The sequence below is a fragment of the Acomys russatus genome, chromosome 21, assembly GCF_903995435.1.
Source record: "Acomys russatus chromosome 21, mAcoRus1.1, whole genome shotgun sequence".
Classification (NCBI taxonomy): Eukaryota; Metazoa; Chordata; class Mammalia; order Rodentia; family Muridae; genus Acomys; species Acomys russatus.
In genome coordinates, this window is record NC_067157.1 from 28,264,075 (window position 1) to 28,287,045 (window position 22,971).

At 43.5% G+C, this 22,971-nt stretch overlaps 1 protein-coding gene across 1 annotated transcript in view; it reads left to right on the forward strand.

Annotated features, from left to right (window-relative positions):
- The window catches only part of L3mbtl3 (L3MBTL histone methyl-lysine binding protein 3), a 101,062-nt gene that overhangs the window by 25,657 nt on the left and 52,434 nt on the right, over positions 1 to 22,971 (forward strand). Inside the window, exons 3-12 of the mRNA XM_051164095.1 lie at positions 5,345 to 5,456; positions 5,838 to 5,912; positions 7,825 to 7,984; positions 9,247 to 9,376; positions 11,556 to 11,640; positions 13,220 to 13,311; positions 13,455 to 13,559; positions 18,044 to 18,179; positions 20,090 to 20,181; positions 22,558 to 22,709. Coding sequence (XP_051020052.1) covers positions 5,345 to 5,456; positions 5,838 to 5,912; positions 7,825 to 7,984; positions 9,247 to 9,376; positions 11,556 to 11,640; positions 13,220 to 13,311; positions 13,455 to 13,559; positions 18,044 to 18,179; positions 20,090 to 20,181; positions 22,558 to 22,709 — 1,139 coding nt within the window. The remainder of the gene's footprint in view (positions 1 to 5,344; positions 5,457 to 5,837; positions 5,913 to 7,824; positions 7,985 to 9,246; positions 9,377 to 11,555; positions 11,641 to 13,219; positions 13,312 to 13,454; positions 13,560 to 18,043; positions 18,180 to 20,089; positions 20,182 to 22,557; positions 22,710 to 22,971) is intronic.

Sequence of the window (22,971 nt, forward strand, 5' to 3'; positions counted from 1 at the left end):
CAGTTAGAGTGAGTTCTGCTTTTGCAGGGGACTGCAGTGTGGCTGGCGGCCCACAACTACCTGTAGAGCCAGTTCCAGGGGATCCTCTGGATCCTAAGGATACTTGCACTCACAGCCCCCTCTTCCACTCTGGCAACATACACATGATTAGTAATCAAATAAATCTTATGAATGTTTCTTTAAAATCCTTACAAGTTGGAAGCTTTATCTGGAAAAAAAAATTCGGGTTTTTAGGATCCATAAGACTCACATCTGTAAAAGGGGATGATAGTTGACAAAAGAATGCAAACTAATACTTCAGTTGTGCATTTTCTGACTTTGCAATATATTAGGAAAACTGTCTTTTTCTCTTATTTCATATGATCATTTTTGTGCATTCCCACTCTATAATGCTTTTTAGATGTCAGGTACATGATAATATTTATAACTTTCTTGTAGTTAGTTTTTGGTCATAAAGTGGTGTTCCCATACCTGAGAAATCTGGATTGCTTTAAAGTTTTCTAAGCAATGGATTTTAGAAATTACCCTATTATTTTTATTAAGATAATCAGGTAATTAAGTCATTTAGGGTATTACAGTCAGGGTTATTTGACATGACTTTTATATTCATGTAATTACTGGGGTAATTGCCTTGTGTCCAATCGACTTCATGGGTGGTAGACAGTTTGATACCTTACTTTAGCAAATAATTTGAAGAACGGGGTGTTGACTTAGTGGAAGAGCACAGAGGAACTAAATCCGTCCCCACAGTACCCGTGTACAAAGAGGCCAGTTGGAGGAGAGGGCAGAGGCAGGAGGATTTCTGAAACTTTCTGGCCATCAGTGTAACTTTAGGTTTAGAGAGAGCCTTTCTCAAGGAAATGATAAAGTGGAGAGTGACAGTTCAGAACATAAACCTTCTCCTTGCCTCTGTAGTGTATGGATGGTGTGCACGCCAGCATGTGTGTGCACACATATACACCTCTCTGTCTTTCTGTGTCTCTTACACACACAAGATATATTATTTATAACCCTTTTAATGTGAGATTCGTAGTCTATCTGTTGTGTAACAGTTTCCGCTGAGACTTAAACAATCCACCCTGCTCCTTAAGCAAAACAAACAAACAAACAACTTAAAATAGCTTCAGGAAGTCCCTGAAACCAAACAGATTCACTAGGTTCCCTCCCTGCCGGAGTGAGCAGTAAAAGCTGAGAGTCCCTCGCAGTAGAGGAATGTCAGGCTGCAGAGAAGACTCCCATGCCAGCTGAGCTGCAAAAAATCAAGACAAGCGGAGCTTCTTGGAAGAATCAGAAGCCCCAGAGCTGCCTGGAAGATATTTAGACCAACTGAGGCACCAGGAAAGTGCACTCTCCAACCTGCTGAGCTGCCCGCAGGCTGTGCAGTATGCTCCAGGTTCCCGGTCTTGTGAGCTTGTCGCTTGTGATGGGTGGGCTTTGGGGATTCAGCTGTCTTTGAAACCTTTTTGTTCTTGTAAGTAACCCCAGTTTTTTTTAATGTGCTCACCAGCTTGAGCTGCGGTAGTAGCTGTGCTTTGGTCTGTCGTGGGCTCCCTCTCTCGGCTGAATAGACACATACATGTGTTGTGACTCCCCAGGAAAAGTTTTGTCACACAATACCATCTCATTGATTATATTATGTAGCATTTCTTACACCAAAATCTCGGTTGTTTGAGAGGTTGGAAAATTTAGGTTTTTAGTAAACTAAAATATTAACACTTGGAATAATTCATTAACTTTGCTTCCTCATGTCATGCTGGGTATTTTGCGTTGCCCAGGCTGCTGCTTTTTCATGGTTTGCGTCTGTTTAGAGGCACATGAGTTTCCTAACAGTTGGTACCTAAGTCCTTCCAGCTGAACTTCATCTAGCTGATACAGGTTGGCCTCCTACGGATGGATTAACTTCCCATTGTGGGAACAGGTTTTACATTCTGTAGACTTTGCCACCTGCAAGAGCTCTCTCTTCTAACAGCCTCGTGGTCACTGACTAACGGCATTGCCATTTTCTTGGTTAGACTTATTGAGCAGTTGCCGATGACCTTCATAGCCAAGTTGGAGTTCCTGGAGTGTTCTGTGTTTGAGCCCCTGAAGGGTTTTTGTTTTTGTTTTTGTTTTTGTTTTTGTACCCATTTTTCTCTGGCCTCATGTCCTTTTGCCTCAGTGCCTTTTTGTTTCCGCCCCATCTCCTATCTTGCGCACATTTTTCTGTCCTTGTCACCAGAGCACTTGTCATATGCTCTGCCCTTTAAAAAAAAAAAAAAAAAAAAAAAAAAAAAAAAAAACCTGGGCTAATTAACCATAGTTCTTTGAAATAAAGCACAAACATCTTTTTGGGTGAAGAAGTGAGAGAAATAGGAAATTAACCCTTTGAGAGTTATGTATTTTGTCCTTTCACTTAGCTCCTTCTGTCTATAGTTAGTTAGTTAGTTAGTTATTGCAGCTCTGGAGCTGAGGAGACTGCTATGGTGATTCTCTTAACCCTGGCACACTGCTGCATAAGACAGGGCATGTCCAAATCAACAGAGGGAGAGGTGGAAACTTCCTTCAGTTGGAGGGACCTGGAAACCTTTAAAAACTCAGGTACTCTCTGAGCTGAAAATGCTCTCTGTGAAGGCTTCTGGGAAGGTGCTGGGGGAGGGAGCAGGAGCCAGGTTTTCAGAGGCGTGGTCACTGAAAACCCTGGCAAAGTGTTCAAGAGATAGCAAGTGGCCACTGCTCCTCTCGGAAAGGTCAGAAAGGCCGTGCTCACTACCAAGCCCAAACTAGCTTAAGAGGTTTTTCCTAATTTTGTTCTTTGAAAATGCATATAAGCTTTAGTAGAGTGAGGCCTCTGGGTTTGCCATGGCAGAGCCGCTGACTAAGTCCTGAGTACTTTCCTTACCTGAATTTCGAATGGCATCTGAAATATTTCTCCAGAGAGAGTTAGTCTGTGGCGTCGTCCCTCAGTAAAATGCAGGTGCTCGCCTGAGGGCGACAACATCTTCTCTAGCACCTTATCAGAGGGCAGGACCTTCAGCAGCAAGGCAGAAGCCAGCTGCAACATCCAGCAGCCTCTTTTTAATGCATGGCTTTGCCTTGTCACTATTAATGTGTAAAACAGTTTAGTGACCAAACACCTTCCCCTTTAGAACACATTGATTATTGGGATTTAGCTTTCAGCATTTCAGTAACAAAATGGGAATTAGGACCTCAATAGAGTCTTTTTGTGACCTATTACTAAAGAGACCCCCCAAAGCGGGAAAAGGGCTCCTGCCCCTACGAGCAAAAATAAAGAGCAGAGTTGTCAATTAAAGGTGACTCAGGCTAAGCCAGATAAACAAAAACGTCACCACCCTACAGATGTCTGAGGACTAATTCTTTAATTACTGACCTGATGTATTCATATGTAGAAAACAATGCCAGGCCAGCTTTATATTTGTCTCACTTAATGAATTGCTTTTTTAAAGTTTATAATTCTGTATTTTCAGCTGAGAAATTTTAATGTCATTCCAAAGCCTGGTGTTGAGTCTTATCTTTTTGCGTAGAATGGGACAGATACTCTGAATGCACTTTGAGGGCTTTGAACCCTGAGCTGAGGGACTGTAGGGAGAGTGATGGGCTCTGAATGCCTCTGAGGGCGTGGTGAAGCCTGACGCCCAGCTCGCAAGTGTGTGCACATAGCTTCATCTTACACCTGTCGTGGGCATCAGTCCTTAAAGTCCTTCCTTGGTGTCTGGCTTTGGGCTGTTCACTGTGTCCCCAAGTGACGCTGCATGTCTAGTTTGTCTCGAGACTGTCGACTGAGGCCTGGATGTCAGCAGAAGACAGTTAGGACTGAATGCGTTGGTAGAGACGCTACCTTTTAACTTTAACAGCACTTGAGCCGAACCCTTCCAAAAGTGTCAGGCCTGCACTTGTCACCCAGAGGTGCTCTCTCTGTTGTCCCTTCTGGGGTGTGTAGGATGCAGGCTGCTTTGCAGCCTAGCAGCCATTAGGCAACTTTCTGTCTGCTTCTAAATGCCTCATGCTGTTTCTCACTTCCTACATTGGTCAAATAAGAATGCATTAGTGAGGCTAGTGAGGAGTGAAAGCAGAATTACTCATCCTAAGTGAATCACTTGCGCCTATTTAAAAGAAGATCTGAGCTCAATTGATTTTTGCATCACATTCTTTAATCTCATTTAATAATGATAATGGCAGCTTGTTTTATCCACTCTTGCCCAGTAGATGGTACTGTCAGCCTTATTTTGAAGAGTTGTTCATTCTCTTTTCTTTTTTCTTTTTTTTAAACTTTAAGGGTTTTTTTAAGTTGTTATTTTTTAGTTCTTGTCCATGATATTAACTTTTATCATTTTCTAAACTGACACGGAGACTAGTTACGCTACACGCATTGCCTGTGAATTTGTATCCAAAATACATAATAGGGAGAGAACGTTCTCGAATTCCTGAACTATTCCAAGTCATTCTGTCTAGAAAGTATTCGATAGTCTCAGACAGTGAGTGTGGGGAGTATATGTGATGGAGTAAACGATCTGAGGCGTTTTATCATCCTTTCATGGTTGAGCTTCCCACCCCTTCATCTCCTGCTAGCACCTGTGGCTCCTGGCTGTCGTTCTGTCTTCTGGTGACTACAGCGAGTGAAGAAAACTCTTCGGTCCATGAATTCTTGACTCCCAGACTCCGGGAGAGCAGGGTCCCTGCCATGGTACAGAGGCTGCGTGTCAGCCTTCAACACAAGTGCAAGTGGACAGAGTGAGAGGAAGCTTGTCGGGCCAGGGATGAGCGTGCCATGACGTTAGAGGGCCCGTCCTCTTCGGTGGCGAGATGGCAAGTGCCGTAGAGTTGTTCAGTTGGAGAATTTCTGAGAGTGATAGAAGAAAATGGAAGTTGTGGCACCGGCGAGGAAACAGCTCATGGTGTATGCATTTTCATCTTGGGCTATAAGGAGAAAGGTGACAGGCCGTTATGTCCTTCTCTGTGGACTAGGTCAGCTTTAGTGAGATGAATCTATTTCTTGGGCGGGGGGAAAAGAGAATTTCCCTTTAGTGGCTTTGCTAAATAAATAATACTATTAAATAAATAAAAATCTTAGTAAACATGTGTCTGAGATGCCAAGTAGAAGTACCGGGCCACTTTGTACATGCACAGATGTGATGACACCAACCTGCTGCCTCGTTCTCCTTTTCCTCAGTCCAAAGTTCATAAAGCGAAAGGGCTTGTTGTTTTTAAAAAGTTCATCCAAGACATGATTGTCCAACTCTTGGAACGTGATTAATTTGCTTAAAGTCCATGTGTCAGCCGTGAAATAAATAACGCCCCAAGGAGTTTTGTTGTAAATTTCTGCTTTGTCTCCCCATGTTGTTGCCAGTTTCGGGTGAATGAGTTCGGCGCTTTGGAAGTCATCACAGATGAAAGCGACATGGAAAGTGTTAAGAAAGCCACGGCCACCACCACTTGGATGGTCCCGACTGCGCAAGAGGGTAAGGGCCCACCCACCCGCCGATTGTTTCTTCTTACTGGGTGCTCTGAAGTCAGACTTTTATAGCAGGCCAGACTTTAAAAGCCCTGGATTGCTTTTGTGTCTCATATCCCTACATACGGTTTTTGCTTTTTGTAATGAAACAGACAGCATCAAGCTTCTATATTTTAAAATAATTAAAAACTGTCTTATTATTTCTAATGCCAGATCTGTAATAGTGCAAAGATAGCTGCAAATTATCAAGTAAACCCAAGTTGCTAATGGCTGTGTTAGGTGATTTAGCCCCCCCCAAAAAAAAAAACCTGGCACTTTTTTGTTCTCATCTACTCCAATGGTTGTAACTAACACATATATGCTGATGACTCCAAAAATCTATCTTCAGCCCCGACCTCTCCCCCGAGCTCCAGGCCCGTATTTCCACCTGCCTACTGGACATCTCCACCCGGATGTCCCACAGGTACCTCAAACTCCACATGTCTGAAATGCAATTCATTTCCTTTTTTTCTTCCTCCCTTCCCCTAACCCTGCTCTTTTCTCTGTAACCCACATTTCGGTTGCCTACAGCACCATCTACCTGGTGCATCATCAAGGCATCTAGGAGTCAGTCATCCTGAGCCTTTCCTCCCGTCCCCTATTCCCTAATGCTCTTGATTTTGATTTTCCATTCCCTAAATAAGTCTGAGATCTGGCCTTTCCTATTAATTAACTCTCACTGAAACTACGGCAGAAGTCTCCTAAGTAACCGCACCCCGCACCGCCCCCGCTTCTAACTCACCCCTTTCCAATTTATCCTGCACTCTGAAGTCAGTGGGACTTGTGTAGACTGCTCACCTGCTACTTGGCTCGTTTCTCTTTGCCTTTGGTGGCCTAGCAAAGCCGTCAGAGACCCTGGTGACTTGCACCCACCTGGCTTGCTTTGTCTCCTAACACTGTCTCTTTCTCTGTGTGCTGTTCTCTGGTCCTGCAAGCGGCATGGACCTCCATGCCATCTTTCCAGATCATCCTGTGTCTCTGCTTCATGCCTTTGTTCATGCTCTGTGTTCTGTTTTGTTGGTTGGTTGTCTTCTGATTTAAATGCCATTTCTTTCTTTGTCTATTTTTCTTTGGTCTTGAAAACCCTGTTGAGGTGCTGTGTCAGACACTCCTTCCTGACCTGACCCTGGCTGAATGAATCACTTCTTCCTCTGCAGTCCCAGGACTGGCTTGCACTTCTGTGACTGCATGCATCTCTCACCCGACTCTAAGCACTGGGTTTCTTTCTTGTATGGCTTCTCTCCTAGACTGTAAGCTGGCTTGGGTGAGGTCTGCACTGACACAATCAGTGTCCAGCATAAATTGGTGCCTAATAAGTGTTTGCTGAATGATTCAGGCAGAAGGAAATGCGAGTACCTAAATGATTTGGGTAATTATGATCCAGGAGATCAATTACATCAAAATTACATGTTACACTGGGCAGTGGTGGCACACGCCTTTAATCCCAGTGCTTGGGAGGCAGAGACAGGGGAATCTTTGAGCGAGCCTGATCTACAGAGTGAGTTCCAGGACAGCCAAGGCTACACAGAGAAACCCTGCCCTGCCCCCCAAAAAAACCCTAAATAAATAAATAAATAAAAATTACATATTTTCATTTAGTCAATTAAATAAAAATCACTCATCAGCCAGACAGTGGTGGCACACGCCTTTAATCCCAGCACTCGAAGGCAAAGGCAAGGGAATCACTGTGAGTTCAAGGCTAGCCTAGTCTACAAAGACTCCAGGAAAGCCAAAGCTACACAGAGAAACCCTGTCTCAAAAAACCAAAAATAAATAAATAAATAAAATCACTCATCAAAATGTTATAAGCATGAAGTAAAATACATTACCTTTTTTATTCACCTATAGATTGGGACTGCTAGATCAATAGTATTATCTGGAATTCAGTACCTAATTTCAGTTCTTTTCATCCTATTTTGAACTCTGTAGAGAAAACCAAGGTCTCATGTGAATTTTCTGTTTATCTTTTTTAGAGATTTGTTGCTCTTGAGATAGGGTCTCACTATGTAGGCTAAGCATGCTGCAAACTCATAGAAATCTGCCTGCCTTTGCCTCCCAAAGGCTGGAATTAAAGATGAGAACCTCCACACCTGGCTCTTTTTCAAGTTTTTTGTTTTTTGGTTTTTTGTTTGTTTGCTTGTTTAATAGAACTGATTTCCTGCTAAACTTAGCCCCTAACCCCCAAGTTTATAATCCAATCACTGGTTCATTCAACAAACATTCTTTCTTGTGTTGCTAACAAAATTAGTAGAACATTTTAAGTATGCTTTGGAGTGCCTTCTGACATGGTTTTAATTTCTTTTTCTTCTTCTTTTTTTTCTTCTTCCATATTCTAGTCTTTCCAGAGAAGCCTGGGGTACCATTTAGGTTGAAGGATCAAACAAAAGTAGATGGGCTTCAGTTTTGTGAGAACTGTTGCCAGTACGGCAACGGAGACGAGTGTCTCTCTGGAGGAAAGTACTGCAGTCAGAACTGCGCTCGGCACGTCAAAGACAAGTAGGTTCCTTTCCGTTCTGTCCATGAAATGGGCCAGAGATGCCCAGGTCATACCATCTGAGGAGACTAAATGTTCCCCTCTCGTACCTGCATTTTAAACTTTCTCTCTGGTAACAGATGGCTCTTGACCCCTCCGCTGGACGAAGTGCCTTCTGCCATACCTGGTCCATTACAGGAGACCTATTCTGTCTCTGAAGTTGGTCACTGTTACCATTCATTTGATTGCTTCCAATGAAGAGTGCTCAGATATCTCTGACCTATGCACACGTTTGCGTCATACTGATATTTATGACAACACGCTTGCTTATATTTTCTGAGTCCTTAGCTAACTCTGTTAAAACAACACATAAGGAACAAAGGTCCCCCCGATAACATGGGCAGCCTACTCCTTGGAAATGTCCATAGTAGATGATGTAATAAACCCTCATAGGATAACTACAGTGGACATACAGTAAGTGATGTGCAACCTACCCATCTGGGGACTAGGTATCAAAATGCAGCTTAGTTAGAAGGGAAAAAAATGCATTTCTTGAATATAATAAATATAAGACAAAATAAATGACTTGACATTAATTTTTAAAATTTTATTTAATTTTTAAAAGCTTTTATGTGTATGGATGTTTTGCCTACATATATGTCTATGCACCACATGCATTTCTCTTGGAACTGTAGTTATAGGCAGTTGTGAGCCACCTGAGTTGCTGGGAATTAAACCTAGGTTGTCTGCAAGAGCAGCCAGTGCTCTTAGCCACTGCACCATCTCTCTGGCCTCTTGACTTGTATTTTAGTGGAAAGTCCCATATATCACAATCAGTATAGACATTGCTAGTATTTTGTATTAGCAAACTGATTCTTTACAAATTTATAATCGGTCTTTTCTACTAGACTTGCCAATCTTAAAATTGCTAAGATCTTGGTTTCAAATTGCCCTGGAAACATATATCTCTAAGTAATTAATTATCTTATTATTATGGCAGACAAGTATTTATAAACTCATTAGAATCCATGTCATATATATTGCTAGCTTCCTTTTGAAATTAGTATATGAAATAATTTCCAGTTTCTACCTACATAGATCTATAAAACATGATTTTAAATGTCCCCTGTATGTACGCTATCCTAACGCCTGTGGACTTCTCTTTGTAATTAAATGTTTCTGTTGCAGAGTAATTTTTTAAAGTAATTTCTGTATCAATAATCAACATGTAGATGTTTGATAGGTATTCTTTCCTGTCACTCTCTTGGGGTTATAAACACAACAGAGATCAGAAAGAAGAAAGAGATGGAGGCGAAGATGAAGAAGAGGATCCCAAGTGTAGCCGGAAGAAAAAACCAAAGTTATCCCTGAAAGCTGACTCCAAGGAGGATGGAGAAGAGAGAGATGATGAAATGGTTAGTAGCCCTGATGTACCCTTTCAGAAGCATGGACAGGCTTCTTGTGCTGCCCTCTAGTCTTCAGGTCTGTCCTGGAGTCCGTTGCTTGAATGAGTTAGGTGGTGCTAGTGCAGGGAGCACTTCCGCCGGGAGATTCCCTCCCACTGTATCCCTTATTATCACCATCTGAAAATAAGAACAATGTGCATCAGTATCCGCCCTTCAGGATTCAGAAGCTGGACATCCTGGAATTGATTACTGGGACGAGAGGTAACAATCAAACCTTATGTTTTGTGGATGAATTTCAAATTCTCTTACCAGCCAAATGCCAGTCCCATTTTGGTAATTGCAGATAGATCACATAAACTATGTGAGTGGCGAGCAAATGACATGTAGCTATGAAGTGTATCTTGGAGGGGGGGAAAAAAAAATTCAGAACGTGCTAACTGAAACATCACTGCTTTCACCCTGAAGTAGGTATATTGGTAGTTTTACAGGCTCAGAGAACTTTGAGGTTCTGAAGCATCTTAACTAAGATCAGTATTGAGCAGTTGTTATCTGCTAGATGCTGTTCCATGGACTGGGAATACGGGCATGAGTAAGACTTGTAGCTGGAATAAGGTCCTTCTTCCTGAAGGCATTGTGTTCTGGCTAAGGATGCATGACAAGCAAGCAGAGAGGACGAGAGAGATAGCAGTTTATCCCTGGTGCTATGTTGGCATTTTAAGTGGTGAGAGCATCAGGATTGGCTGACTAGCTTAAGTTGGGTATTTGGGGAGGGCTGAAAAAAAAAAAAAAGACAGGAGCACTGAGATGCAAAGGGTAAGGAGGAGCCAGCAGTGTGCGTTTAGCTCTCTGCAAGACACGACATCTGAGAGAGAACATGTAAAGCGAGAGCAGTTGTGGCGCATTTTGTTGAGCGGATACACAAAAGCCACTGAGGTACATGGAGGATTAGGGCAGAGTGAGGAAGCTGAGGTCAGTGTGATTTGGGTCAGGTCAACTTTATGGCTTCCTGAGTGTAGTGGGAAGACACTGGGAAGTTCAAGGCAGCGGGATGCTGTGGCTTGATTGGTTCATGGCATGGCCAGGTTGCTTTCATTTGCATATGCAAGAGTAGAGTCAAGAAAACCAGTTAGATATGCTTACCGTGTGCTAGGTGAGAAGGCCATGCAACATAGAAGCTAGGTGATTGTTGTTAGAGTTAGGCGGGGTTGCAAGGATATACAAGAAAAGGGAAGACTCAGGGAAATATCATGAATCATTGATGTCTGGATTGAGCAAATACCTGGAATATGAAGGCAAGGGCGGAAGGAGGAAAGTCCAGCAGGCCTTTGGGTGTACAGAGTTTGTTATACTTGTTACCTACACATCTGAAAATCATTAAGTAGCCACACACAGATATAGGGCTCAGGGAAAGGATGCTAGAGGTGACAGTGAGATTATTCTGGGGAGATGGCTGTCAGTAAAATGCTTGTCTTGTGAACATAAGGACTTGAGTTCAGATGTCCAGAGCCTGTATAAAAGGCTAGGCTCAGCCAGGTGCAGTGGCGCATGCCTTTAATTCCAGCACTCAGGGAGACAGAGGCAGAGGCAGAGGCAGGTGGTCGCTGAGTTCGAGGCCAGCCTGGTCTACAAAGTGAGTCCACGACAGCCAAGGCTAACACAGAAAAACCCTGTGGGGGTGGGGGTGAGGGTGGGGGGGGGATGACTAGGATCACTAGCATCTGCTTCTAATCCTAGTCCTGAGCACGTGGAGACATGAGGGCCCTTGGAGCTCACTGACCTGAAGGCAGCCGCTAGGAGACCCTGTCTCACAGGAAGTTGGAAAAAGAGCTTGAGGAATGACACCCAGGGCTGTCCTCTGAGCTCGATATCACTCCATGTCCTTCATACCCATCGCCACACACAGAAATGCCCTTAAAACCTACGGGCCAGAGAGGAGCAGAGGTTGACTGGCTGTAGACCCCAGCAGACAGCCTTCGAAAGGGACCACCAATGTCTGAGGAGCAGCCTGACACAAGTCACAGGGCTACGTGATGGATGCCTTAATTCAACACCAGCATCATTGCTTCAAGTGTTAGGAAGTGAAACTGAAACAAAGTTCAGTAGCTAAAAGCCATTGACAGACCTCTAAGTTTTCCTCCAGACCAATTTCATGAACTTGTGAAGTCAAAACTTCCCTTTCTTGTTGTAGGAGAACAAACAAGATGGAAGGATCCTGCGCGGTTCGCAGAGAGCCAGAAGAAAAAGACGCGGGGATTCAACTGTCTTAAAGCAGGGTGAGCTGATGGTGACGTCAAAGTTCTGTCTACTCAGGGGCAGTGGATGTACTTTGTCAGAGCAGTTTCTTTAGTGCTCTCCACACTGTCGAAATACTCCCTGGAGTTTCCCTTTGATGCTATTTTCCCAACATACACGAAGGCTTGGTGGGGGAGGGGGCAGCAGCGTAGAAAAGAGAGCTAGCTAATGACCACACGTGTATGGAATAACTTCTTTTATTTACTGGCATATCCATCTAGACGGCAGCTCCTGCTTTTCTACCCCTTTGCCAAAACCCGTGTTCTTGCTTATTTTCCAAGATGTTAGATGTCTTACCATGCTCTTTCAAAGCACACCCTCCCCACGTGGTCCCCCTACCCCCTTTCTCCTTAAAGTCACCTCTTACTCTCTTGGGGAATCCAGTTCTCGGACCTTCTTTCTTGCTGTTTGGTTGAATAAACTCTCTCCTTTTGGGGGGGAACCTTGCGTCTCCCCACATAAGCTCCTCTTAGCTTTACTCCACATAGCCCAATGCACCTGCCTGGCCAGGCCTTTAATGAGGTCAGTTGAGGTCACCTTAATCTGTACAGGCCAGCTACCAACCTACACATGTCTACTCTTCCATGTCAGGGCTGTGAACACAGTGACCCAGGCATTCCTTCGCTGTGCTTGGAGGCACTTCTTGCTGGTTCTCCATTAAGCTCCCAGAAGGAGTTGGAGAGCTTCCCACCTGTCTCTACCTCACAGCAGACCTCCTGTGTCTTTTGAGAAGGTTTGTTTGTTTGTGTGGTGAAGGGAGTAAATTAAACCTGCTGGTTACTTCTCATGAAATGGCCTCTTCCTCAGCCTTTCTCTTCTTTCCTCTTCATACCTGCTCAAGGCGAAGCTCCAAACCATCTTGGAGACCTTGTCCTTTCAGTCGGCACCCCCTCCCCCAAAAGCTCAGCTTTCCTTCCTTTGTGAACTTCTAACGTGCTTTGCACATCCCAGTTGATTCACAAATGCTTGCAGTGCTGCTGGTCAACCCGCGGCAACCTTTCCTTCGTCCCAGCACTTTGTGACGTTTAATCCAAAGCCTTCGGGTTCATATCACATATGCATTTTCTTTGTACTCCGTGAATGTGACTTTCACCACATCGATTTTCCTTTTCACTTCAAAGCATCAGCAGATATTTGCTAAGCACCCAGTCGCTATCCTGTTCTCAGCCTTCTACATCTAGATGCCATCAGAACAAACAACACGCTTGAACATATTGTTTCTGTAAGATTTTTACTTCCCGTAGCTTCTCTGGCACTCCTGCTGGACCTCTCATGTATTGCAAGTTCTTTGACTTTCTTCTGTTTCATCGGACAGATATTTATACCACAGTTCACTTCCCACTTCTTGTTTCTCTGGAAGAGGGACCAGAGAAAGAGAGAAGTGTCAGCCCTGGAAAGGGAAGAGCCAGAAATTGTGGTTGTGGGAGAGAGAGAGAGAGAGAGAGAGAGAGAGAGAGAGAGAGAGAGAGAGAGAGAGAGAGAGAGAGAGAGATACATCCTGAAACAGTTCATTCATTTCTTAGCTTTGGAAAGTCCATCATTTGGTTTCCTGTCTTTCAGGTTTGCCTCCTAAAGGCAAGAAAACTTGGTGCTGGGCGTCCTACCTGGAGGAGGAGAAAGCTGTGGCAGTGCCTGCGAAGCTTTTCAAAGAGGTATGAGTCCTAGAAGCACTGCGTATAAAAGAGCAGGGCTGCGCATTGCATCCCAAGCCCTAAGGATCTGTAGGCATGGCGATCGTTCACAGTTGGCGCTGGTCCTGTTGATGATGTCATGTTGCTGTCACTTTGCATTGCAGCACCAGTCCTTTCCGTACAACAAAAACGGGTTCAAAGTTGGCATGAAGCTAGAAGGCGTGGACCCTGAGCATCAGGCAGTGTACTGTGTCCTCACCGTGGCCGAGGTGAGCTTTGCCTTCTCTTTGTTTGGAAAGGAAAATGATGGCCATGGGACCTTAATGATGAGAAAAAAATACCCTTGGCTGCGAGCCTACTTCCTGTGCGGCACTTACATGCTTAGCAAGTAAAAAGCTTAGCATGCGTTCCATATTATGTCTCAGGGTGGTAGGCCTGGGGCTTGAAATGATGTCTGTCTGATTCTATAGCCTTTGCCATATTGTGTATTCCTTGACAAAAGGAACTGAGCAGCAAATATATATGTATACACACATACACATATATACATACATACATACATACATACTTTTAGTATTTTAGAATGTCTCTGTGAATATTTCAATAAAAAAATAAGCCAAATATTATGCATACACATACAATGTGTCCATTATCTAATCGAAAACACTTAAATTTTCTTTTTCCTCCTGTGGTAGCCTCATTTCTCCTTCCTTTGAACCAGGGTTATGGATAGGTCTTTTGAGTAAGATGTAGTTTTAGTTATTGTAGAGCTATTTTAGTGACCATGCTTGTACGAAGCTTGAAGCAAATAGAATGCACTGACTGTGTATGGTGATCACAGGGAGCAGTAACTAGCTACCTGGGGCACACCCCAGGCCTACACCATGTGCCTAGTGCTGACTGACTATCTGTAGACTGGATCAGGATCTTGGGAGGGAACAGCAGCTGTGGTGGGTGTTGTTGTGAGAGATGAAGCCATGGTGTCCTTGACCTGAGTGTTTATGGGGAGGATCTGCAGAGTGGATTGAGTCTGAAGATTCAGCCAATCCAAATTGCTTTAAAGAGATTTATCTGTGAAGAAAATGAGTTGGCGGGGACAGTGGGGGTGGGGGGCATGCTAACTCCTGTGTTTATGGCTTTGTGGTTCTGAAGAGGGAACCCAGAGCTTCACACATCACTAAGCAACCAGTTTATTACCAAGCTACATACCTAGCCCGACTCTTGTTTTTCTTCGGAAGTTTATTTTACTTATTGTAGATTTTTCATTATAAGAGCTGTTTGCCCTTTGTAACAATTTCAGAGTCTTAGAGTACTGGTCTCTGTCCCCTCTCCCTCTTGTCAAAGCCCAGAGAGCACCCTTATCACTTACTGCTTGCATCATGGTGCCTACTCTGCACATCGAATTGTATATAGACATTTTTCTCCTCTACATGTAAATGTTACATTGTGCATAATCCGCCACTTGCTTCTGTGACATATATATATATATACACACACACATTTACTTTTTTACCATTTGGGTATTGTTGAAAGATCTTGTGGTGAAAGTGTATCTTGTCCATCTAGGCCAAGGAATGTTGTAAAAGTCACACCACCAACAGACCTCAATGCGAGAGATTCATTGGGAAGGGGGCACAAAATGTCTGCCTCTGAGAGGGGCTGGAAAACAGACAATGACAGACCAGACCATGATGGTGCCAGCTTTGTGGGAGTATGGGGCATGTGCATAGGGAACATATGGTGGTGGCGACAAGGGAAATGTGTTGCATTGGCTGTTAGTGACAACCACAGGGTGTTGGCACTGAGTCATTGAAGGCCGGGAGGAACCTGGCTCTGGAAAGCATAGGTTGACTAACACTTGTCCCATGGAATTGCTTTGGTTCACTGCTTGCCTGTTGATGTCAATTGAATGGGCATCTACACCTCTAAAGCAGGAGGATGGTGAATTTGAAGCTACAATCTGCATAACGGTAGCCTGTCCCCACCTCCTGACATCATGAACTATGTTGTTCTTGAATGAACAGCCGTCCATGTCTTCTTCTCTGGCTTGTTTGTGCTTATGCGGGTCTGTAAGAGCCAACCCTGGAACTCCCAAATGAAAAGTTTCTGATACATATTACTGCTGTGTGGCAGGGCAGGGCAGAGGTTCCTCCGGCTCCTGTTCTTGCTGAGGCTATTTTAGGTTTAACTGGATTTCCTTCATTTTCTCAGTTCTTAAATTTCACCAAGGATGTGTGAGAATTTGTTCACCTAAGACTGAATAACAGTTTGGTCTCTGTTTTAATCTGCTCCCTGCCCTAGAGAGGGCAGAAGAGCAGATGGGGTCCTGATACCCCAAGGGCCTTGGGGGTTTACTCTAGGGAGCAAGTCCCTCCCTGCACTTGAACAGGAAGATGGGATAAAGGCTGGGGTCCTGAGCACAGCAGTCTCACCTGTTTGAAGCAGACAGGATGACCTTCTTGACACAGGTGTTGAAGGATTGTCGAAGGAGTGGAGTTGACTGAGTTGGTGGCTTTGGGGCATGGCAAGGCAGAAGAGATTGGCGTGAGTAAGGAGAAAGTAAGTTAGGTGGCTCCTTAGGAACACCCTTGTGATGGAGACGGGCAGCATTCTGTCATAGTTGAATTTCTTTTTCTTTCTTTCTTTTTTTAAACAACCATTGTCCTGCTGCCTCAGTTTCCCTGGTGCTGGGATTGCCAGCAGGGTGGTTAGTTGACTCTTGTGCCTCTATTCTTACTTAAGGTTATTCTGTCCCTCAGTTTAGCTCTTGGGAAACCATTGTTCCCACAGGAAATGTAGGCCCAGGAGGGAGCCTGTGGGCACAGTACTTGGGTCTGCCACACAGGCTTTTTTTTATTTGATTACTCCTTGTTTACTATTGTTCTGTTAAAACTGAGCATCAGCAAACACAAACAAAGCTCCCCTAAGCCTCCCTCAGTGTTCCTCCGTTAGGTGCAGCACAGCATTCTGGGAACTTAGAGGTTAGTGAAGGAAATCACCATCAGAAAACATGGTACTAAACAGACAGTGCGTAGGGTGCTTCTTCAGAGAGGAAAGTCCCAAAAGGAAGGCCCTGCCAGTTCCTGCTGGGAACCTGGGTCTTGGGTCCCATTGTTGCCTTTATGTAATCACATCTCTACAAGCACCAGGTATGTTATTTTGTGTTAGAAATAAATTTTAACAAGCAAGTGAGTTCACAGGTATAGAGTTTATGAATAATGAGAAATGATTCCCCACCCCGCAAACCCTACAACCCTGGCTTCCCAGAAGCATTCACTAGGCTAGGTGTAGGTGCACGCATAAAAGCTTGGGGAAAGGTGTATTGGCCTAGGCTTTCCTCCTAGGCTTGGACCTTCAGTGCAGACGTTGAAAGGCATGCCAGTCCCTGGTGGGAACCAGTTCCGTAGGAGAATGCAGAGAAGTCATCAGCTGGGGCTCAGGCTCCTTTTTGGTTCTTTGAGACAGGGATTCTCCTATGTAGCTTTGCCTGCCTCGGCCTCCCAGAGTGCTGGGATTCCAGGAGTGTATCACCACCTGGCTGGCCTCAGGGTCTTTTTTTTGTTTTGTTTTTTTTTAAAGATTTATTTATTTATTTATTTATTATGTATACAGTGCTCTGCTTGCATGTACTCCTGCAAGCCAGAAGAGGGCGCTATAGTTATGAGCCACCATGTGGTTGCTGGGAATTGAACTCAGGACCTTTAGAAGAGCAGGCGGCACTCTTAACCACTGAGCCATCTCTCCAGCCCCTTGGCCTCAGGGTTTTAAGGAGAGGGGACATGCTAGAAGTACAGGCATGAGGAGGGCGAGCAAGGTGAGATATAGCGCCACCCTGCGGCCCAAGCCTTGGGGGAGCAGCTGCAGGAGTCGGCTGTGGACTAGGAGAAGCCTTGAGGCAAGGAGGAGCTTGCTAGGGGTCTCTCGGAGGCTGAGGATTTAGGAATTGTTTACTAGAGTACAAGCTCAGAGTACTGTGACCTCAAGAGACTAGAGGTTATAAATGACCCAAGGGAACAGAGACAGCTGCCTGCAAGGCAGGGTAGGCAGGAGACGCTGAGCTCCCTCTGGGCATGAGGTGGTGGAGGTGGGAGGAGCTCCCAGTGTTCTGAGACATTGCATTTGCCAGAGACCCCTAGCACTCTAGTGTCACCTATAGGACTCTAGATTCTGGGAAGAGTAGGCATAACTGTGAACTTGTATATGTTATATACTGATGCATTTTAATTAAAATATAACATGTGGGACATTATTCCCTTTCTTTGATCCTTTCTGTTCCTGCTTCCCAGATGTCAATATTTTGTCATATTCTTAAGAGTTTAATTATGAGTGTATGTGTGTATAAATATGTGCATAAATGTCTATTCATTTTTAGAAGGAGATATATAACATATATGTAAGTGCACACACAATTTTCCCAAAGACTGACTCTCGCCTTGTATAATTTTGTCTGCCACTTGAATTTTAATAGAAAGCATTAAGGAGCCCCTTCAATGACGATAACTACAGTTACTTCACTCTTTGAGGGGGTTGTCACATTGCTAGCTGTGCACGCAGCCCCCAGCTTCTTCCTCATGAGAGGCAAGCTCCTTACTGACAAGGCCATCTTCTTAACCTCCCTAAGGACATGTCATACCTGATACATAAGCTAATTTACTCTGGTGTTATATGTGTGTGTGTGTGTGTGTGTGTGTGTGTGTGTGTGTGTGTGTGTGTGTGTGTGTTTTAACTCACTCAACCTGCATACCTATTTCAGGTTTGTGGATATAGGATAAAGCTTCACTTTGATGGATATTCTGATTGCTATGACTTCTGGGTAAATGCAGATGCTCTGGACATCCACCCAGTAGGGTGGTGTGAGAAAACTGGCCATAAACTCCACCCTCCAAAAGGTACTGCTACTTTCTGTTCATACTTTAAATTCAGTCAAATCTTACTTTCTTAGATGCTAACTTGGAATTTTTAGAAATTACTCTTTATGATGATTAATTCAAGCTTACTGTTCATGGTGTAAAACATGTTTCTTTTTTTAAAAGATTCAAATAAAGAGAATAAACTATTTTCATGTACTTATTTACATATAATAAAGCCTGATTAATAATTCTTGACTATAAGCAACCTTTACATAAGATCAGTTTTATCTGTATATATGTGAATATGTAAACATATACATATAACCGTCAAAAAAAACCTATTTGAGACATTAGTTTTACTGCTATTTTATTTATTATATAAAATAGTCTTGATGGTGCACACCTGTAATCCTAGTACTGTGGAGGCTACGGGAGGAGAATACTTGGCCAAGATTACAGTAGGTAGACTTTATCTCAGGGCGAGAGGATGAGATGAGGGAGAGAGGAGGGAGAAAGAATCCTGAGGAACTGTATCTTGAACTCACAGGTTTTGACGTTTTAGAGATTGCAGAAGGAAATATAGTACTGAAATTTACCATGCACAGATGTTGGACGATAATTATTGTTAATTTTGAGACGTGAAGCCCTGTCTCAGTGAAGAGCTTGTGACCAGCTCCTCACTGTTCTCACTGGGCCCTGAGTGCTAACAGACACACAGCCGTACCCAGTGCAGTTCTTCATACTATGGTCTGCCGGGGTTTGTTTTTTGTTTTTTTTTTTTTTTAACCTGTTTTATAATTATTTTTTAAAATTCCCAGAAAAACAGACATTATCGTTTTCAGCCCATCCCCTATGTATTTGATATTAGTTCCTTCTTTTGAACTTTTTCAGGATGTCAAAATTCAGTTTGATACCACAGAGGCCCCTGCACAAGCCAGGCAAGAGTTCTACCTCTGAGCTACGCTCCAGCCCCAAAAGTTATATTAGAGTGGGCTACGATCACTTTGTTCTAAAGACAGTGTGGTATTTGGAGAAATTTGATAAAAGACCTTTTAGAAATTCATTTCTTTTAAGAAAATGCTGACCGATGAATTCGGAAAGTTAGACAAGGACTTGATCTTACTGTAGTTTGCCAAAACCCTTTGTGAATATTACATTATCTTTTTTTTTTTTTTAAGAGCTAAAATAATTTTTTTTTTTAATATTTTTTTCCAACTTCTTATTTGAGGAATGAGATTACTCCAGTTCACTACTCTACTTCTGAGGAGTTGCAACAGTGTGTGATGGAGATAGCTTGACAGTACAAAGCATACCAGGCTCAAAATCCGTTTCCTTCCTTATTCTCCTTCTGTATATCCATGACCACATCCACTTAGAATTGAAAAAAATAATAACAAACTTTGCTGAAGATAAACACCCCTTGCACCTAAAAATACGTAGTTATAAATTATGGGTTAAATTTTATGTATTGAAAAAAATCATTTGGGCGCTTGATTTGAACATGTTTTCCAGCTGTTGTGTAATGAGGCGAGGGTGTGTGTCGAGGGGCACGGTGACTGGCCGTGCCGAGGTGTACCCCCTGAGCAATTACATGCCGCACAACAGATCTGATATAAAGAAAGTTTATTGGGGGCAGGGTGAGGAAAACGGGGAGGAGTTATAGATCCTCCAGGAAGAGAGGTAGAGGTGGATGACTGGTCATGTGGACAGACAGACGGGGACAAAGCCATGAGAGCTGGGGAGGCCAGCAGGTCCTTTTATCCCCACGCACAAACCAGATGCACTTGGCGCTGGAGGCCAATTGATGATGTAAGATGTTGCTAGGACCCTGAAGGCAGGCCAGCTGAATTGCTTGTATACTTACTCCAACTACAGGCAAAGTGGGGTGGGAATTAACTGCTGATGCTTTGTGCTTTTCCTAAGTCTGTCCACGTGTGCTTTCACTCTAGGGTATAAAGAAGAAGAGTTTAATTGGCAGTCCTACCTTAAGACATGCAAAGCCCAGGCTGCTCCGAAGTCGTTATTTGAAAACCAGAACATAGTAAGTGCATCCAAAGTACTTTTCTTTTCAGAACGAGTGATTTCTTTTTTTTTTTTTAAGTGTCTCATAGGATAAATCACAAGCGATAACAAGGAACTATAATAAATTTTATTGCCTTGGTAAGTAGTGTTCTCCTACCTTAATTAAACTTTAAAATTAGCTTAAATTTATCATAAATAAATATCTATTTTATAGACACATTATGGTTGTCTTATTGAATGATAGAAGACAGCATAATATAAAGTCCAGGTGTGACTTAACAATTAAGATGCATAAAAATTAAATCGGCAGGAATATTACACTGTCGCCGTCTTTAATTAGGAAGCGCTGTTTGGATGGGAGTCACGAGGTGTGATGGATGCAGCCCTGTTTGAGTTTGCGGCCGGGAGCTCACCAGGGACTCCACCATGTCTTTACTCAGCTCACACCTTGGTTTGCGGTAGTTTTTGTAGCAAAAGCAAAGGCAGACGTGTGTGCATTTTCTGTTTCTCTGCTGTCTTTCTGCTTTCATTCCATGTTCCTCCCGTGGCGCATCCCAGGGGGCCGGATGCATTACACTCCTCCTTTCCCAAGATATGATCTAACTTGAGCAGGAGCAAACAAAATGTCACCGTCACCCTTATAGCTGACAAAGACTGGATGGAAGGGCATCTATGACCTTTCACTGCAGACAAACGGGCCTCTTGATTCCGAGTCCTGGAAGCAAAGTTTTTTTTGTTTTGTTTTGTTTTTTGTTTTCTTTTCTAAACCCCCTTTACCCCTGCAACACCAGGGAGCCCTGGACCCTCAGCAGACACGCGAGCACACGCCTGGCTCTCTAATAGGAGTGCCTCCTGGCCTCATCCTTTAGGTAGTAGGGAGTAAAGCCCATAGAGAAGCAGCAGCACCACTCTCAGATGGGACAAGTGATCAGCAAGGAGGAAACTTCCATCTGGGCAGAGACGGCAGGCAGCTGCTCTGAGGGAACCACTCTAATGAAGAAACGTGCTGAAGAAATTGAGCAGAAAGGAGTTGAATTAAAGAATTAAAGGGGAGGGGGCGGGAGAATGTGGTCAGCCTATTTTATTATCTCTTAATTGGGCAGACAGCTTAGTCACTGGAACGTAAATACTGCCCTGTCAGTATATATTCTCTGACCAGACATTTCCCTGGAGGAAGGTCGGTTGGGTGGGATCTCAGCAGCTTGCCGGCTTTGCCCTGCGGCTGCTCCTCTGATGGTGACTCACAGCACATTGTGATACTCTCATTGTGGACATGGTTAGTACACAGCCTAGTCTTAGGCTGTGCTTTGGCGTTTTTTTTTTTTTTTTTTTTTTTTTTTTTTTTCTGTTTCTAGATTCTCTGCCTCAGAATGGTCAGATATTCATGCTCATAAGTGATAATATAATTTCAGGGTTCGAGTCTATGGTGTAAGCGTTCCGTACATTATTTTCCACGTGCCTGTTTCATTCGCTCAGGACTGAACAGTATTTTCAGATACATCTCTATATTCTTGCAACCATAGCTATATAATTTTCTTTTAATCTTTTACCATAAGATAAAAGGTAACACTTGTTTGCTTATCGCGTCAGAAAAGTGCCTGTATGCTTCAGTTTAAAACGAGGAGTTTTTATTGGAGGGTAGAAATGACTTACATTGTTTCTTGGCTGTCGCTATGGCTATTCAGGTATCCTACTGTGAGATCAACAACATTGCCCCACAAAAGACTGTGAAGCTTGCTTACACATTGCTGTCCCTCAAGCATTAACTTGGGGGACTTTTACTGTTTTCGCTGTAAATCCAGATGACTGATAATCTATGGATTTCCTTAAAATACTTACTATTCCTAGTGTCTGTGTATATTAACAGCCAGCTCCTCTGCAGCCCCTGTGCATAAAACTGTCTGTAGGGGTAAGCCAATATTATAAAAGCTTGAAACTTTTCACATATGAAGGTGACCTACTTTCTGTCAAGTACTTGAGAGATCTTCGCAGAGGCAGAAGCGAATTTGTACCGACTCCACATTTTTTTTTAGATCAATTAAGTGCATCTTTTGTGTGAAATCATTTTCATCGTCCAGTCTGTAATCAAGGGAAAGAAGGCCAAACAGTCAGCCACGTGGTGAATAAAACCCTCCTGCCTAGTATAGGTAAAACACATGCTGAAATTAATTCATTTTACACTCTGCAAGTGTTTTTGGTCCGAGGCTCAGTTAATTGAATGTAACTAGAGAGCTTTGTTTTTATGAAAGGCCACCCCACTGTGAGGCAGCCTTAGCATTTTAAAATTAGGTGAAGACAGCCAAGGATGCCTGTCCTTGAAGCAGGGTGCCACACGCAGGTCTCAGTGTTGGGGAGTGTGTGCTCATCTCTGATTAGAGCTGTGTGTGTTCCACAGACAGCGATCCCCTCAGGCTTCCGAGTTGGGATGAAGCTTGAGGCGGCAGACAAAAAGAGCCCTTCCTTCATCTGCGTTGCTACGGTGACAGATATGGTGGACAATCGTTTCCTGGTACATTTTGACAACTGGGATGAGAGCTATGACTACTGGTAAGACAGTTTCCATTAATACATGCTTTTGAAAATTTAATGCTTATCTAGGGAAAAGTAAATATGCAGTTCAGAGTAAGAGGTGATATAAGGTTTATAACAAAACAATAAAGCTCTAACTATATGTAGTGACTGGTATTAGCTCTTGGGAGGTGAGGCAGGAGGACCCAGAAGTTCAGGGTCATCCTCTGCTGCCTAGGGAGTTTTGACAGCAAGTAGAATTATATAGGAGCCTGTCTCGAAAACATTACAATGATGAGGC